Here is a 19,433-nt window from a genome sequence, read left to right on the forward strand (position 1 = left end):
CTCGCTCCATACACCCACCGCCCTCTGTGTGAAAAAGTTGCCTCTCAGATTCCTATTAAATCTTTTCCCCTTCACATTAAACCTATGTCAGGGACGACATATATAGGGACGACATATATAGGGATGACAGATGGCACAATGGGCTAAGTGTTCGGCTGGCAACCGGAAGTTAGCCGGTTCGAATCCCGCTTGGAGTGCATACTGTCGTTGTGTCCTTGGGCAAGACACTTCACCCACCTTTGCCTGTGTGTGAATGTGTGTGAGTGATTGGTGGTGGTCGGAGGGGCCGTAGGCGCAGATTGGCAGCCACGCTTCCGTCAGTCTGCCCCAGGGCAGCTGTGGCTACAGAAGTAGCTTACCACCACCGAGTGTGACTGAGGAGTGAATGAATAATGCGATGTAAAGCGCCTTCAGTATTAGAAAGGCGCTATATAAATCCCATCCATTATTATTATTATTATGTCCTGGTCCTTGGTCATTATTATTATCTCTGGTCCTTGAAACCCCTACTCTTGGTAAGGGAAGGAAATAGGCAACGTTTCGGGCCGAAACCCCTTGGGTTTCGGGCCGAAACGTTGCCTATTTCCTTAACTCCATGGATGCTGCCGCACCCAGCTGAGTTTCTCCAGCACTTTTGTCTACCTTCGATTTTCCAGCATCTGCAGTTTCTTCTTAAACTCTTAGTAAGAGATGCTGGTTTATGCCAGAGATAGACACAAAGTGCTGGAGCAAGTCAACGGGTCAGGCAGCGTCTCTGGAGAAAGTAGAATTCCGGTGACATTTCGGATCAGAACCCTTTTTCAGACTGAGAGTGGATATTTGGAGGGGGTTGGAGGGGTGAAATAAACTGGAAGTAGGAAAAGGCCAGGAAATATCAGGGTCAGCAACGGGTGAGCTCCGGAAAGGTATAGAGCCCACAATGCTCCATTGTTGGCTGGGGAAGGAGCAATGATGACAATAAAGCTACCATTTTATTGTAAAATGAGAGAAATCTCATTTTGGGTTATTGATAGGGGACGATCAGCGTACAGTTTTGGTCTCCAAATCTGAGGAAGGACATTACTGCCATAGAGGGAGTGCAGAGAAGGTTGACCAGACTGATTCCTGGGATGTCAGGACTGTCTTATGAAGAAAGACTGGATAGACTTGGTTTATACTCTCTAGAATTTAGGAGATTGAGGGGGGATCTTATAGAAACTTATAAAATTCTTAAGGGGTTGGACAGGCTAGATGCAGGAAGATTGCTCCCGATGTTGGGGAAGTCCAGGACAAGGGGTCACAGCTTAAGGATAAGGGGGAAATCCTTTAAAACCGAGATGAGAAGAACTTTTTTCACACAGAGTGTGGTGAATCCCTGGAACTCCCTGCCACAGAGGGTAGTCGAGGCCAGTTCATTGGCTATATTTAAGAGGGAGTTAGATGTGGCCCTTGTGGCTAAGGGGATCAGAGGGTATGGAGAGAAGGCAGGTACGGGATACTGAGTTGGATGATCAGCCATGATCGTATTGAATGGCGGTGCAGGCTCGAAGGGCCGAATGGCCTCTTCCTGCACCCATTTTCTATGTTTCTATGTTTCTAATCTGATACGTAAATATATTTCAATGGAAGAAATCTGCCATATTTACTTGGTCTCTCTTAGTCGAGAAGAAATTGCGGAGTTGTGGTTGTAGCCCAGACCAAACTTTCTTCATTGGCTCCATCGACACTTCATGCTGCCTCAGCAAGGCCACCAGCAGAATCAAGGCCCAGTCTCACTCCTGGTGGTGGGGGCGGGAAGAAGAAAGGAAGAAGCGGACACAGTGGGCTGTGGGGGAGCTGGGAAGGGGAGGGGAAAGAAGGAGAAAGCAGGGACTACCTGAAATTGGAGAAGTCAATGTTCATACCGCTGGGGTGTAAACTACCCAAGCGAAATATGAGGTGCTGCTCCTCCAATTTAAATCTGCGGGTCCGGCAACATCTCTGGAGAAATAGGATGGGTGACGTTTCGTGTCGGGACCCTTCTTCAGGCCAATTGCACTTTGCATCTATCACTAAGAGACGTTTCTATAACCACTTCTGCCAACATTAAATCAGTTCCCTCTGTTGATGAAAGTTGTCATCCATTGCAGCAGAATGTAATGGAGGACATTTCTGGACCTCCGTCTCCTTCAAGCCGAGGTATTTAGCAAACACAAGAGAAATGCAGCATACAAATAAATAAGCAAAAGCGCCAGACTCTAAAGCACACGACTCCAGCTGCACCTTACGCTGCCTCCGAAACGTAGACAACGTGATCAAAGCTCTCTCCCACCCCGATCATTCCTTCTCCTCCCCGCTCCCGTCCGGCAGAAGGTACAGAAGCTTGAAAGCGCGCACCACTAGACTCAGGAACAGCTTCTTCCCCTCTGTTATCAGGCTTCTGAACGGTCCTTCCATAAGCTAGGGCACTGTCCCATTCACCTCTACCCCATTGCGGACATTGGACTTTGTCTCTGGAACTGGTGCGCTACAGTGTGTAGGAAGGAACATCAGATGCTGGTTTCAATGGAAGATAGACCTAAAATGCTGGAGTGACTCCAGTCTGTAGAAGGGTGTCGACCCGAAACGTCACCCATTCCTTTTCTCCAGAGATGCTGCCTGTCCCGCTGAGTTACTCCAGCATTTTGTGTCTATCTTTGGTGCGCTACAATGCTGACAACTATATTCTGCACTCTGTACCTTTCCCTTTGCTCCTCCCATCGTACTCGAGTTTGGCTTGATAGCATTTTACTGATAGGCACAAGTCGCAGGAGTAACTCAGCGGGACAGGCAGCATCTCTGGAGAGAAGGAATGGGTCTATTGTGCCTATCTTCGGTTTCAACCAGCATCTGCAGTTCCTACCTACACATTGCCTCTGTATAGTGAGACTTGTACTGAGACAAGGAAACACTTTTTCTCACAGAGAGTTGTGAGTCTGGGGAATTCTCTGCCTCAGAGGGCGATGGAGGCCGGTTCTCTGGATACTTTCAAGAGAGAGCTAGATAGGGCTCTTAAAGATAGCGGAGTCAGGGGATATGGGGAGAAGGCAGGAACGGGGTACTCAGGCAGGAAGAAGGGTTTCGGCCCAAAACGTTGCCTATTTCCTTCGCTCCATAGATGCTGCTGCACCCGCTGAGTTTCTCCAGCGTTTTGTGTACCTAGGAACGTGGTACTGATTTTTGGATGATCAGCCGTGATCACATTGAATGGCGGTGCTGGCTCGAAGGGCCGAATGGCCTACTCCTGCACCTATTGTCCATCGACAGCATGCAAATTATGAGGCAAGTGTTTTATTGTCATATGTCCAGGATGGGACAATGAAATTCTTACTTGCTGCAGCACAACAGAATATGTGAATATATGTAAACATAATACATAACGGGGGAAGAGAAAAATAAGAACAAAATAACAAATATAGTGCAATAATAATATAGTCTTTGGCAGTTCAGAGCTTATTCGCTGATGTGTTTAATAGCCTGATGGCTGTGGGGAAGAAGCTGTTCCTGAATCTGGACGTTACAGTTTTCAGGCTCCTGTACCTTCTTCCCGATGGCAGTGGTGAGATGAGTGTGTGGCGCAAAGCTTTGTGTTGTATTTTAGTACACGAGAAAAAAAAAATCTAAACCAAACATTAATCAGGGAACAAGTAAAGAGGCCATTTTTCTGTGTGCAACTTCTAAAACATCCCTACACGTCTATATCCCCTGCTGGCATTTATCCCACATGCACCAATTTCATTTCATTATGATGAACAATGCTTTGCCTAACAACACCCAAATGAGCTCAGCTTCAAGCCAGGCTCATTTGTTTCTCTTGCATGCAAGGCCAGGGAGACGAGCAATGGTACTCACCTCATCCTACACATCACTTGTTTGAACTTCTGCCCTGAGGAATGCGTTACAGGTCCATCAGATCACTCACCACAAGACGAACGAACAATTCCGACCCCAAAGCCATCACCACTGTGAACTCTGCACTCAACACACAGCCCCCATAGCCAATATGTTGTACTGTCATCACACTGTACTGTGAAATATTGCACATGGCACATTATGACGACTTGACCTTTTCCTGCCGTTTTTGTTATTCATTAATATTTATCTGATATGTTGGAGCTCCACTAGGGCAGTGCGCCTGAACTTGTTGTATGTATATACAATGACAATAAAGTCTATTATTCTTTTTATTGTCGGCTCATTTGACCCGGCGGACCACGGCATGGAAGGGGGAAGCCCACGACCCTCTCCCGGAGAGGGGGCCCACGCCCGCCCTCCCCCCGTAGACCAGAGAGCGGGAGGATCCAATCCAATCCAACTTTATTTGTTAAGCACTTTAAAACAACCAATGTTGACCAAAGTACTGTACAGAAGAATAAACAAGACATCATAAACAGACAACATAACAGCTCACATGAGGCGCAAAAATTACATATGAAATACAACAATAAATTAAAAGACATAAAACATGAGTAAAAATAATAGCCGCGCAATAAAAGCAATCAAAATAAGAAATTAAATCAAGTAAATAAAGTCGACATCTTACTGGGTATCAAAGGCCACGGAGAAGAGATGGGTTTTAAGATGGTGTCGGTGATGACGGATGTGACGGGAGAGGCTGGTGGGAGAGGAGACCGGGGTTCTGGCCCGCCCCCCGTGCCCTCGAGGTCAGCTGCACGGAGGTTCCCACGCTCCGAGGGCCAACGGTGGACGGGCGAGGAGAGGGACGCGGTGGCCTAGGAAGGAGATGGCCTCATGCCCCAAACAGCCTGGGACTCGCTGGAACAGACACCGCTCTTGAGAACTAGGACGGCACAGCGGTAGAGTTGCTGCCTCACAGTACCAGAGACCCGGGTTCGATCCCGACTATGGGTGCTGTCCGTATGGAGTTTGCACGTTCTCCCCGTGACCTGCGTGGCTTGTGCCCGGGTGCTCCATACAGGTTTCTAGGTTATTTGGATTGGTATAAATGTAAATTGTCCCCAGTGTGTGTAGGATAGTGTTAACGTGCGGGGATCGCTGGTCGGCGCGGACTCGGGGAGGGGGGGGGGGGGGGGCCAAAGGGCCTGATTCAGTGCTGTATCTCCAAACTAAACTAAGAGCATGTACTTTGAAAACGGTGCCAAAACATGGCGCCTCTTGGATGCGGGCTCAGGAGAGGAGACGACTTCTGTACACTTGCTAATTGGGGATACGGTAATATTCTACTGGACTGTTTGTCATTTCATGTGTTGGCACATCGCATGTGAGACAATAAAAGCACCTTTGAAACATTGAACACGCAAACTGATATCCAATGGTATAGGCGTTCCCATTTAGGCATCCGGCATTTGATCTTGAAGGTCCTCAAAGGGCCTGTCCCATTTACGCCATTTTTTCGGTGATTGCCAGCACCCGTTGTAGTCGCAGCAGGTCACCGAAAATTTGCAATATGTTGAAAATCCAGCGGCGACCAGAACACGGTACGACTCTTTGGGCGACTACTCACGACCATACCGGCTTCACCCCACGACCTGCTGCGACTATGACGGGTGCCGGCAAGTCGCCGAAAAAAATCGGGTAAGTGGGACAGGCCCTTTATACAATCACTCATCCAAAAAAAGAATCAAATCCTGATACTCGCCTAGAATATCTGGAATGGGAACAAGAATGCAAGCCTTTTAACAAAGTCTTATCCGGCCTTATCCCCGGACTCAACACTCGTGCTGCCTCGGCAAGGACCAGTCGCACGCTAGCCACCCTCTTCTCCCCTCTCCCATCAGGCAAAAGGTAAAAACGTGTAAGTGTGAACAAAAGTGTGAAAACGCACACCTCCAGAGTCATGGACAGTTTCTTCCCAGCTGTTATCAGGCAACTGAACCATCCTACCACGACCAGAGAGCGGTCCTAAACTACTATCTACCTCATTGGTGACCCTTGGACTATCCTTGATTGTTTCAACTCATTTCAGTAAGATTGCCCTTCAATCTACACTGCAGAGCATACAATGTATTCCCCTCCTTTCCTATTTAATACAACAATCATGCCGGTGAACTTTCTTTGCATCGCTACTGAAGAACATCCATCCTTGAATCAGGAAACCAAAACTGCACACAATGCAAGACACAAAATAATGGAGTAAATCAGCGTTTAAGAGGGAACTGCAGATGCTGGAAAATCGAAGGTAGACAAAAATGCTGGAGAAACTCAGCGGGTGCGGCAGCATCTATGGAGCGAAGGGAAAAGGCAACATTTTTCGGGTCGAGACTCTTCCTCAGACTGATGTGGGGGGGGGCAGGAAGAAGAAAGGAAGAGGCGGAGACAGTGGGCTGTGGGTGAGCTGGGGGGTGGGGGGTGGGGGAAAGAGGGAGAAAGCAGGGACTATCTTAAATTGGAGAAGTCAATGTTCAGCGGGTCAGGCAGCATCCCTGGAGAACAGGGATAAGTGACATTTCAGGTCAGAAACCTCTCATCAACCCGAGGATGGTCCCGACCCGAAACGTCACCTAATCAATGTTCTACAGAGATGCTGTCTGACCCGTTGAATTACTCCAGCATATTGTGTCTTTTTCTTGGTAAACCAGCATCTGCAGTTCCTTGTTTGTATTACCCAGAGGGTTCCAGGTGCGGCCTCAAAGCCCCGTACAACTGCAGCAAGAACTGCTCACCTCATTCACCTCCTTGGCAATAAAAGTCTAGATTGGAGGGGAGGTTTGCTCCTCCTAATTGCTTGCTGTTACCTGCCTGCAAGTAATTCAAACTGTTATACAGGTCTACCTTTATACAGGTATTCCACCCATTATCCAGTAACTGGTGGTCTGGCACCTCCTTCAATCCGGACAAAATTACGGTATCTCGGCCCCTCGGAGGCCTAAGCGGATCATTCCACTACCGTTGGACACCTCTCATAAGATTGTAAGTGATAGGTCGATAGTAGAATTAGGCCATTTGGCCCATCAAGTCTACGCTGCCATTCAAATATGGCTGATCTATCTCTTCCTCCTAACCCCATTCTTCTGCCTTCTCCCCATAACCTCTGACACAATTTATTGTCATTTGGACCCCTTGAGGTCCAAACGAAATGCCGTTTCTGCAGCCATACATTACAAACAAATAGACCCAAGACACAACATAATTTACATAAACATCCATCACATTGCTGTGATGGAAAGCCAAAAAAACTTCTCTCTCCACTGCACTCTCCCCCCCGATGTCAGAGTCAAAGTCAAAGTCAAAGCCCCCGGCGGGCGATGGCGAATTGTCCCGTGGCCATTAAAGCCACGCCGGGTGATGCAAGGTCGCACACCGGGTCTTGGTGTTAGAGCCCCCGGCGCGCGCTCGCAGAGTCCCGCAGCCATTCCAAGCCGCGCGGGGCGGTGCTGTAAAACCCCGCTCAGGTGCTCTTCAACCCCGCAACTCGGGCGGGAGAAGTCGCCACTGCGGAAGCCCCGAAAAGCGGTCTCCCTCCAGGGACCCGCGGGCTCCCGGTGTCGCCGTCCGCCAAACCCGCAGTTGCAGCCACCGAAACTCCGGGGGTCGGGCCGCAGCAGCGTCCACCACAGCTCCACCCGCTCTGGACTCGGCCAGCTCCGCGACGGTGAGGTGAGTAGTCGGCACCACAGCCCCCGGTCTTCCTGTTGGAGGCCGCTCCTCGTTGCAGCCCCAACGACAACGGAGACCCGACAAAGAAAAGGTCGGGTCTCCCGTGCAAGGAGAGATTTAAAAGTTACCCCCAACCCCCCCACACCACCCCCACCCCCCACACACATACCCCAACAAAATTAAACAAAAACTACATAAAAACATAGACATAAAATAATAAAAACGCAGACGGACTGCAGAGGCCGCTGCTGACGTGAGTCGCGCCGCCACCCGTACTAATCAAGAATCTATCTATCTCTGCCATAAAAATATCCACTGACTTGGCCTCCACAGCCTTCTGTGGCAAAGGATTCCACAGATTCACCGCCCCCTGACTAAAGAAATTCCTCTTCATCTCCTTCCTAAAGGAAGGTCCTTTAATTCTGAGGCTGGGATCTGGGTCCTAGACGCTCCCACTAGTGGAAACATCCTCTCCACATCAACTCTAGCCAAGCCTTTCAATATTCGGTAAGTTTCAATGAGGTACCCGCCCCCATTCTTATAAACTCCAGCGAGCACAGGCCCAGCGCCGTCAAACGTTCAGAGGCCGTGACCCGGGTTTCTCCGGCAAAACGGATCATCCAGAAAGCCTCTGGACTCTAGAGTGGCGGAAAGTCTGTGGTGGACCCACGCCACCTTCCACCTGACTTTGTTTTAACTGGAAATACGAACGTTCTATCCACCGTCAGCTTCAAGCAGCTTCCTCCGTGGGAGTTCTCGGGAAAAACAAATCGCTCACAGCGTTTGTTTGAGTAATTCACAAACAAACAACGGCGAGGAGACTCAGAAGGTTCACTGGAGGTGGGAGACAGAAGGTAAACGCAAAACGCAGGATTCAATTAGGAATGACTTCATGTCAACAAGCTCAACAACACGAGCAGGAGCTCTTTTCGCTCATAAAAATGACTGTGTAACTAACAACAACCAGTAAATACTTAAGAAGGAACTGCAAATGCTGGAAAATCGAAGGTACACAAAAAAGCTGGAGAAACTCAGCGGGTGCAGCAGCATCTATGGAGCGAAGGAAATAGGCAGCGTTTCGGGCCGAAACACGGAAGGAAATAGGCAACGTTTCGGGCCGAAACCCGGAAGGGTTTCGGGCCGAAACGTTGCCTATTTCCTTCGATCCATAGATGCTGCTGCACCCGCTGAGTTTCTCCAGCTTTTTTGTATACCAACCAACTGTTCTGTTCAGGTGTGCAGGAAGAGGAGTGTGCTCGACTTTAGTTTTAGGGAAACAGACCCTTCGGCCCACCGAGTCCGCACCGACCAGCGATCCCCGCGCACTAACACTATCCTGCGCACGCTGGGGACAATTTTTACATTTATACCAAGCCAAATAACTTACAAAACTGGACTTCTTTGGAGTGTGGGAGGAAACCGGAGATCCCGGAGAAAACCCACGCAGGTCACATTCATTCATTCATTCATTCATTCATTCATCATCGTTGACAACATTAGCGACGCAGTGGCGCTGGTTTCCGACGGGAACGATGATGGACGCACCACACATCTCTGTCCTCCAGTTCCTGAGGACTTCCGCCGCTGGAAGTACAGGATTTTGGTGTGTGTTGGCTTTAGCATCATTCCTTACAATGCCGTGTACGACAGTGATCACGACTTCCACTGAAGTGTGGATGGCCGTCAGCTCGTTAGGAGCTCATCCGCCCTCTTGTTTTTGGTCCTGCTGGGGGTCCACAGCCCCCTCCTCACCTGGCAAACCAGGTGGGGGAGACGGTTTAGTCACCGACTATCCGACCATGGAGCAGGTAGCACAGGATTACATGGTACCCGTGGCAATGGGGAACTCCCCCCGACCTGGTCAGGTCACGGGGACAATTGACAATAGACAATAATAGTAGGCCGCAAGAAATGCAACACCTGTCCCTTCACCACCCCCCTCGACTCCATTCAAGGACCCAAGCAGTCGTTCCAGGTGCGACAAAGGTTCACCTGCATCTCCTCCAACCTCATCTACTGCATCCGCTGCTCTAGATGTCAGCTGATTTACATTGGGGAGACTAAGCGGAAGTTGGGCGATCGTTTCACCAAACACCTCCGCTCAGTCCGCAATAACCAACCTGACCTCCCGGTGGCTCAGCACTTCAACTCCCCCTCCCATTCCCAATCCGACCTCTCTGTCCTGGGTCTCCTCCATTGCCAGAGTGAGCAACAGCGGAAATTGGAGGAACAGCACCTCATATTCCGCCTGGGGACCTTGGGATGGCATTAACATTGAATTCTCCCAATTTTGCTAGCCCTTGCTGTCTCCTCCCCTTCCTTAACCCTCTAGCTGTCTCCTCCCACCCTCCCATCCGCCCGCCCTCGGGCTCCTCCTCCTCCCCTTTTTCCTTCCTTCTCCCCCCCCACCCCCCATCAGTCTGAAGAAGGGTTTCGGCCCGAAACGTCGCCCATTTCCTTCGCTCCATAGATGCTGCTGCACCCGCTGAGTTTCTCCAGCAATTTTGTGTACCTTCAATCTTCCAGCATCTGCAGTTCCTTCTTGAACACAATAATAGTAAGCCATTCAGCCCTTCGAGCCAGCACTGCCATTCAATATGATCATGGCTGATCATCCCCAATCAGTGCCCCATTCTTGCCTTCTCCCCATATCCCCCGACTCCACTATCTTTAAGAGCCCTATCTAGCTCTCTTGAAAGTATCCAGAGAACTGGCCTCCACCATTCAATTCAATGCAAGAATGTAATTGTCCTATCTGGGACACATGACAATAAACTCTCTTGACTTGACTTGACACCGCCCTCTGAGGCAGAGAATTCCACTCACAACTCACAACTCTCTGTGAGAAAAAGTGTTTCCTCTTCTCCGTTCTAAATGGCTTGCCCCTTATTCTTAAACTGTGGCCCCTGGTTCTGGAATCTCCCAACATCGGGAACATGTTTCCTGCCTCTAGCGTGTCCAAACCCTTAACAATCTTATATGTTTCAATGAGATCTCCTCTCATCCTTCTAAACTCCAGTGTACAAGCCCAGCCGCTCCATTCTCTCAGCATATGACAGTCCCGCCATCCCGGGAATTAACCTGGTGAACCTACGCTGCACTCCCTCAATAGCAAGAATGTCCTTCCTCATATTAGGTGACCAATACTCCAGAAAGACAGCACCCACAGTCAGTCTGGCGCTGTGAGGCAGCAACTCTACCGCTCTGCCACCGTGCCGGCTTGGTAAAGTAAGATTTATATATTTTCCCCACTTATAATCAGACACATTTCCAATTCAATAGTGTGGATATATTACAAGAAGTTTGAATGTTTTAGTGTGGTATTTTTATCTTCGAACTTAAGCATATGGTAACCTTCTGTAGGAGTACTCGAGCAAGTTTTAATATAAATAACAGCTGTTTCGAAGATGAGGATCACCATCAATTTTACTTCTTACTGACAGTGGAGCCAGCAAATTAGTCACAGATCGCAGGTAGAGCTATTTTGACTTGGCACATTTTGTAGTTGAAGATCACACTAGTTGGATGTTCTGCAGATCTCCATTGCTTGAACACATAATGTAATTGTGAAAAGGATGGCTATTATAGACTGAAAATGCAGTCCGTATGTTCATAAGAGACAGGAATTTAGGCCATTCACCACTCCACCATTCAATCATGGCTGATCTACCTTCCCCTCAACCCCAATCTCCTGCCTTCATCCCATAACACCGGAACTAATCAAGAATCATAGAAACATAGAAAATATGTGCAGGAGTAGGCCATTCGGCCCTTCGAGCCTGCACCGCCATTCAATATGATCATGGCTGATCATCCAACTCATTATCCTGTACCTGCCTTCTCTCCATACCCCCTGATCCCTTTAGCCACAAGGGCCACATCTAACTCCCTCTTAAATATGGCCAATGAACTGGCCTCAACTACCTTCTGTGGCAGAGAGTTCCAGAGATTCACCACTCTCTGTGTGAAAAATGTTTTTCTCATCTCGGCCCTAAAGGATTTCCCCTCTATCCTTAAGCTGTGACCCCTTGTCCTGGACTTCCCCAACATCGGGAACAATCTTCCTGCATCCAGCCTGTCCAACCCCTTAAGAATCTATCTATCTCTGCCATAAAGATATCCATTAACTTGACCTCCGCTCCAGTCTTGGGTCAGGTACACAAATGGAAAGATAGGAGATCCCATACCTTGCCGGGGGGACCCGCCGAGAACAAAGGTGGTCCACAAATGGAATGTGTTAAAAATGGGTTGAGTAAAATGGAATACTCTGTCGGTGCCCTTTATGTGCCCTCTCTTTGCATACCGTGGGTACACAAAACAAAGAATATCCTAAAGGCTTATCACATGGGACAACAAAATATAATTCATTCAACTTTTGTAACTTGGTCGGCGTCAAAACGTGGTGACACTTGCAGTGCTTCTGAGAGGAATTTTATCAGTGGGTACAACGTTTCTTTCGGGGCCCCCTTCCCTTCTCCATTAGTCATCCTGTTTTTATCCACTACTGTTTGATGCCATGAGCTGTAGCCTGTAAGGCCAAAAAGGGGTACGGAAGATGAGAGAGGGGTGGAATGGAGCGCTCTAATTTCTGCATTTAAGGCCTTATGCTCCCTCCATGATAAATATAAATAAATATAAATTAAAAAGGATCAGAAAGAAGAAAGCACATTTGTTTTGAATATGTTCAAAAGGGAACTGCAGATGCTGGAATATCGAAGGTACACAAAGTTGCTGGGGAAACTCAGCGGGTGCAGCAGCATCTATGGAGCGAAGGAAATAGGCGACGTTTCGGGCCGAAACCCTTCTTCAGACTGATGGGGGGTGGGAGAAAGAAGGAAAAGGGGAGGAGGGGGAGGAGCCCGAGGGCGGGCGGGTGGGAGGAGACAGCTAGAGGGTTAAGGAAGGGGAGGAGACAGCAAGGGCTAGCAAAATAGCTGTATCCGCCCGCCCTCCCATCCGCCCGCCCTCGGGCTCCTCCCCCTCCTCCCCTTTTCCTTCTTTCTCCCACCCCCCATCAGTCTGAAGAAGGGTTTCGGCCCGAAACGTCGCCTATTTCCTTCGCTCCATAGATGCTGCTGCACCCGCTGAGTTTCCCCAGCAATTTTGTGTACCTTTGTTTTGAAGATCTTTGTTTATGCCACAATACAGATAAGGAGAAATAATTCACATTGAAGCATCCTTTTATATTTCAATGCAGATCAGATGCGAGGAGGCCATTCGGCCCTTCGAGAAGACATAATTGTTAGTAAAAAGTAAAAGGTAGATAGGCTCCGTATTTACTTTAAATAAAGAGCTTTCCTGGCCTTTTTTTGTGAAAATTTTCGAATCACAACATGAAAAATTATACTTCTGGCAATACTTAGCCTGGCCAAATCCACAAATAGACCTTCAATAATTCTTAATCAGCTTGAGTTTGCTAAATGAACTCTCTGCAGAAGCTGCTGTTGCTGGAATTGTTAATAGTGTTCTTAAGCTAACACAAACATTTGGAAACAAGTTCAACAGATCGAATGGTTTTAACTGTACATTTACAAAATTCACCTTCCCAATAACACACACACACACACACACACCTGAACTCACTTTTTTTAAATTGTTTTTTTTCCTTTTTCCTTCTGCCCACAATATTTAATATGTAAAAGAATATGTGATTCTGTTCCATTCAGTTTATAGTTTGTTTGGTTGTTTGTTTGTTTGTCTTTTTGCACAAAGTCCGCGAACATTGCCACTTTTCATTTCACTGCACATCTCGTACGTGTATGTGACGAATAAACTTGACTTGACTTGACCCATTTACACACACCCACTCACACACACACACCCACCCACACATTCACCCACACCCACCCACCCACCCACTCACACCACCAGGAGCGGCAACAACACCCACCACCTACCCGGCCAAACCCAGGCCCGGACCACCAACACCCCCGCCCGCTGTCGCCGACCGTCACCGTCTCCCCAGGGCCACGACGCTGTTGCCCGTATCTCTACTCTAGCCCCCACGGGCCTCCACCAGCCACTCCGCCGACCCTCCCTCGCCTCTCCACCGGCCACCAGCGGGCCAGAGTCGTCACCTCACCACAGTCCCCGGCTCAGCACCAGGCCCACAGCCTCCACCATGCAGACGGATAACACGTGCTCTAGCTCTGCTGGGTCCTAGTTTTCCTCCCCCCACCCCTCCTGCTGGGAAAGCCCATTAGTAGCGATGACTCTGCTGGGTCCTAGTGCACCCCACCCCCCTACATCCCCCTCTTTAAATCAGGTTACCCCGCCCACACACCCGCTAGTTAAAATTCCCCGCTTTATTATGGATCACAATTTCTACGAATTACGATATATAAAACTATGTCGGCTCACACAAAATGTGAATGCTAATCTTCACAAAATATATGCAAACATTTTCTGAGATTTCAGGAAATTCCCGGCCCCCCTCCTTCGGCTCCCGGGCCCCCTTTTGGACCCCGGGCCCGGATACGATATACCCCCTCCACCCCCCTCTCATAGGCCCCGGACACTTGTATATTGCCTAGGTGACATCTGCTGCATCATTTTACTGGGTTGGATCATAAGAGATAGAAGCAGAATTAGGCCATTTGGCCCATCAGGTCTACTCCGCCATTCAATCATGGCTCATCTAACTCTACCTCCTAACTTCATTCTCCTGCCTCCCCCCCCCCCCCCCCCCCCCCCAACCCCGTAACCTCAGGCCACAGCAATAGAGTTGCTGCCTCTCAGCGCCAGAGACCCAGGTTTGATCCAGACTACTGCTGCTGACTGGTACGGAGTTTGTACCTTCTCCCCGTGACCCATGTGGGTTTTCTCCGGGTGCTCCGGTTTCCTCCCACACTCCAAAGACGTGCAGGTTTGTGGGCTAATTGGCTTCGGGAAAAATTGAAAGTTGCCCCTAGTGCGTGTAGGATAGTATTAGTGTAGAAGGTGATCGCTGGTGGGCGCGGACTCGGTGAACTGAAGGGGCCTGTTTCTATCTCTAAAGTCTAGAGATACAGATCTCTAAAGTCTAGATCGTTGTCTCTGTACTGCACACTGCACAATGACAATAAAGATTGAATCTGAATTGAATCTGAATCTGAATCTAAAGTCTAAAGGGATTAGCAAGTCTGATGTTGAGAAGCTCAAGCTTCTAGAATAGGGAATTCAACCATTATTTCAGAACCGAGATCAGAAGCGGTTTCATTACATTGTGGGCCTGTAAATCTTTGCAGTTCTCTTAATAGTCTGTCAAAGAATACTTTCAACAATGAGATCATCAGATTTTTGGTGTTTAAAAGGAAGCCAACGAAAAGAGGGGAGATAAAAGGCAACAAATTAGCCTTGAGAGAATGTTAGCCATGGTCTCATTGAAGCTTAATAAAGGTACTCAAGGCTGACTCTTACTGCATGTGAACTTCTTGCGTCCTGAAGTGAAGGAATATAAACTATTTTTTCGCTCCTGTACATCAATTACAAAGCCAAGTTCACCACTCTATCAAAACCTATTCAAGTCAAGGCTGCTGCAGAACCATGCCATCACCTTGACTTAAATGAACTCAAATGAAAACTAGCTGGTACAGAAGGGGTGGGGAAACATTGCCAAAAACAAGTCGCAAGGTCTGGGAGCAGGATTAGGCCCAATTTTTGCTATTGAGGGAGTGCAGCGTAGGTTCACGAGCTTGATTCCTGGGATGGCGGGACTGTCATATGCTGAGAGAATGGAGCGGCTGGGGTTGTACACTCTGGAATTTAGAAGGATGAGAGGAGATCTTATTGAAATATTATTAAGGGTTTGGACACGCTAGAGGCAGGAAACATGTTCCCGATGTTAGGGGAGTCCAGAACCAGGGGCCACAGTTTAAGAATAAGGGGTAAGCCATTTAGAACAGAGATGTGGAAACACTTTTCGCACAGAGAGTTGTGAGTGTGGAATTCTCTGCCTCAGAGGGCGGTGGAGGCAGGTTCTCTGGATACTTTCAAGAGAGAGCTAGATAGGGCTCTTGAAGATAGCGGAGTCAGGGGATATGGGGAGAAAGCAGGAACGGGGTACTGAGTGTGGATGATCAGTCATGATCACATTGAATGGCGGTGCTGGCTTGAAGGGCCAAATGGCCTACTCCTGCACCTATTGTCTATTGTCTATAATTGGTTTGTCAGTTAATTGGCTTGGCATAATTATAAATTATCCCGAGTTAGCGGGATAGTGTTATTGTACGAGGATCGCTGGTCAGCGCAGACTCAGTGGGCCAAAGGGCCTGCTTTCGCACTCAATCTCTAAACTCAACTAAAATGTCTACTCTGCCATTCAATCATGGTTGATCTATTTTTCCCTCTCAACCCTATTCCTGTAACCTCCGACGCCCCTTACTAATCGATCTCCGCTTCAAAAACCCAAAGATCTGGCCCCCACTGCCGTCGGTGACTTGAGAGCTACAGCGCGGAAACAAACCGTTCCACCCAGCGAGTCCGCACTAACCAATGATCACCTACACCAGCACTATCCTACACACTAGGGGAAATTCACAATTTACAGAAGCCAATTAACCTGCAAACCTGTACCTCCTTGGAGTGTGGGAGGAAACCGGAGCAAACACACGCGGTCATGGGAGAACATGCAAACTCCGTAACGACAGCACCCGTAGTCAGCATTGAACCCGGATCTCTGGCGCTGTGAGGCAGTAACTCTATCACTGCACCACTGTGCCGCACATAATTTCTTTAGCGTACGACATACTCTCATCCAATTCAAAACATTACATAGACTATATTATTCAAAAACTAAAATAAATAAATTCTTCCCTAATGTCTCACCCATCTGTGATAAATGTCTGTGTCAAGAAGCTAACATAGCGCATTCTTTCGTTTTTTGTACAAAAATACAAAAATTCTGGAATGAAATATTTGACATCTTTACAAAATTAATTAAAATAAAACTGGTACCAAAACCAGAATGGATTATTTTTGGAATATCGGAAGGTAACCCTGAACTAAACGTGTTTCAGAAGAATTTACTCAATTATGGGCTAATAATGGGGAAAAAGCTTATACTTAAATTCTGGAAAAATGCGCCCACACCAACAATAAAAATGTGGATATCAGATATGTTTGAAACACTACATCTGGAAGAGATGAGATTCCTCTTAGCAGGCAAAGCAGACCAATTCCAAAAGACGTGGTGTACGTTTTTGGAACTATTACAAGCATGAGATGCAATAGTAATTTTTAAAAAATAAATAAATAAATGGTACCAGGATCTGGCAACGGGGGGTAAAACAACAAAAACAGACTTGGTTGGTAGTTCCCTTTCTGCGGAGTTTAATGTTATAATAGAGCGATTCTTTCTCCTTTCGTTTTCCTTCTTTTCTAGGGTCTACTTTCTTTCTTTCTTTACTTCCTTCTCTAACTTCTTTTCTAAGGGGCTTTCTTTTCTCAACACTCTCTTGCACCTTCACGATTCTTGCGCACTTTTCTTACTTTCTTTACTTCTATCTTTTTCTTAAAGCTTAAAAAATGAAGCGGTACAAAAAAATGTATTAAGGCATATGTGTTGTGTATTATTGTAACTTACCGTACTTCTAATAAAAAATTAAAAAAAATAAAATAAAAATAATTTCTTTAGCTAGAGGGTGGCAAATCTGTGGCATTGAATTCCACAGATTCACCAACCTCTGGTTGAAGAAATTCTTCCTCAAAAAATGAAAGAAAGCATTTGGGGGAATAACGTGCAGTTGTTTTGCTTCAGTGGCAGAGAATTCCCAGCAAATTCCTCTGGCAAACTAAAACACAGGTTCACAGGACTCTTGATAAGGTGTTGCTCAGATATTGGAGAGTATCGGTGGCGCAGCGGTAGAGTTGCTGCCGCACAGCGCCAGAGACCCGGGTTCAATCCCAACTACGGGCGCTGTCTGTACAGAGCTTGTACGTTCTCCGCGTGACCTCATGGGTTTTCTCCGAGATCTTCGCTTTCCTCCCACTCTCCAAGGCGTACAAGTTTGTAGGCTAATTGGCTTGGAAAAATTGTAAATTATCCCTAGTGTGTGTAGGATAGTGTTGATGTGCGTGGATCATTGGTCAGTGCAGACTCGGTGGGCCGAAGGGCCTGTGTCCGTGCTGCATCTCCAAACTAAACCAATTGTGGGTGGCAAAGTTTTCTTCACACAATCTCTCGGGAAAGTTCGCACATCAAAATTCTAATTTGCAACTTATTTCAAAGCTTTGTTAAACAGCTATTTCTAATTTACATATTATGGTCAACACAAACTGTCGTTTTCCTACTCAACACTTGAGTTTTGTGAATTACGATGTTTTAATGGTTTTACATTCATTAACTGGCAAAATACATTAGCACAAAATACAAGAGTAGTACATGTGCCTGGGGTTATGGGGAGCAGGCAGGAGAATGGGGTTAGGAGGGGGAGATACTGTAGATCAGCCATGATTGAATGGCAGAGTAGTCGATGGGCCGAATGGCCTAATAAACTACTATAAATTCAGAGGTCCTAAGGCCAGAATTAGGCCATTCGGCCCATCATGTCTACTCCACCATTCAATCATGGCTGATCTATCTTTCCCTCTCATCCCCATTCCCCTGCCTTCTCCCCATAACCCCTGACGCTCGCACTAATCAAGAATCAGTCAATCTTCGTCTTAAAAATATCCATTAACTTGGCCTCCGCAGCCTTCTGTGGCAATGAATCCCACAGATTCACCATTCCCTGGCTAAAGGAATTCCTCCTCATCTGCTTTCTAAAAGTACGTCCTTTTATTCTGAGGTTGTGGCCTCTGGTCCTAGACTCTCCCACGAGTGGAAACATCCTCTCCACATTCACCCTACCCAGGCCTTTCACGATTCGGTAACTTTCAAAGAGGTTTCCCCTGCTCATCCTTCCAAACGCCATTGAGTGCAGGCCCAGCGCCTTCTAACGCTCATCATATGTCAACCCAATTATTCCTGGGATAATTCTCCTGATATATCTTATGACCCTTATGAAATTCTTGTAGGCAGGCATTACGTGAAAGGACGGCAATATGCCCTTCCCTCCGAGTCCTAATCAATCTGCATTCTTTGTTTATGTAGATCCTACATTAAGCAACACTGGAACACAACAGAATACGCAAGAAATAAAATATCCTAATTGTCTCTCCATTCTTGTAGAACCAAAGATAATAACGACTGATAAATGGTTTTCTGTTCCTGAGCTCATCTCTGTATCCAATTATAATAACTCTGCTGATAGAACATTTGTTTTGCAAACTGTTGACAATTTTCACTGAAGAGAGCTGTGTGAACATTTGTAATAATTGTCATGATATATTGTAACAACGGGAATAAACATATCCTTAATCAAACACGATGTAACATGTAATAATATCAGCAATGTTAACACATTTGTGCTGCTGCGATATAATCCAAGTGTGTACTGCAAGGCAATGATTTAGTTCTGCGTAATTAGTTCTGCTTGCTCCTCTTACCTTAAAGAGTCCGTGCCTGGCGTTCTGTTGTCCTAACCACACACTGGTCCCTGGAGTGAGCACTGACTGAGGAGTATCAATGACACGCTCATAAATCCTATGGGAGGGGGGAGAAAAAACACAAATATTTCTCAGGTCAAAAGTTGTAGCCGATGCCCTTTGCAAACCCACCAGATCATCCCACACAATAGACAATAGACAATAGGTGCAGGAGTAGGCCATTCGTCCCTTCGAGCCAGCACCGCCATTCATTGTGAACGACTGATCATCCCCAATCAGTACTCTGTTCCTGCCTTCTCCCCATATCCCCTGACTCTGCTATCTTTATGCCCCTGTCCCACTTAGGAAACCTGAACGGAAACCTCTGGAGACTTTGCGCCCCACCCAAGGTT

At 47.3% G+C, this 19,433-nt stretch overlaps 1 protein-coding gene across 1 annotated transcript in view; it reads right to left on the reverse strand.

The window, feature by feature from the left end:
• The window catches only part of LOC116984381 (protein kinase C-binding protein NELL1-like), a 170,965-nt gene that overhangs the window by 113,727 nt on the left and 37,805 nt on the right, over nt 1-19,433 (reverse strand). Inside the window, exon 5 of the mRNA XM_033038539.1 lies at nt 19,042-19,138. Coding sequence (XP_032894430.1) covers nt 19,042-19,138 — 97 coding nt within the window. The remainder of the gene's footprint in view (nt 1-19,041; nt 19,139-19,433) is intronic.

The sequence above is a fragment of the Amblyraja radiata genome, chromosome 20 (assembly GCF_010909765.2).
Source record: "Amblyraja radiata isolate CabotCenter1 chromosome 20, sAmbRad1.1.pri, whole genome shotgun sequence".
Taxonomy (NCBI): Eukaryota; Metazoa; Chordata; class Chondrichthyes; order Rajiformes; family Rajidae; genus Amblyraja; species Amblyraja radiata.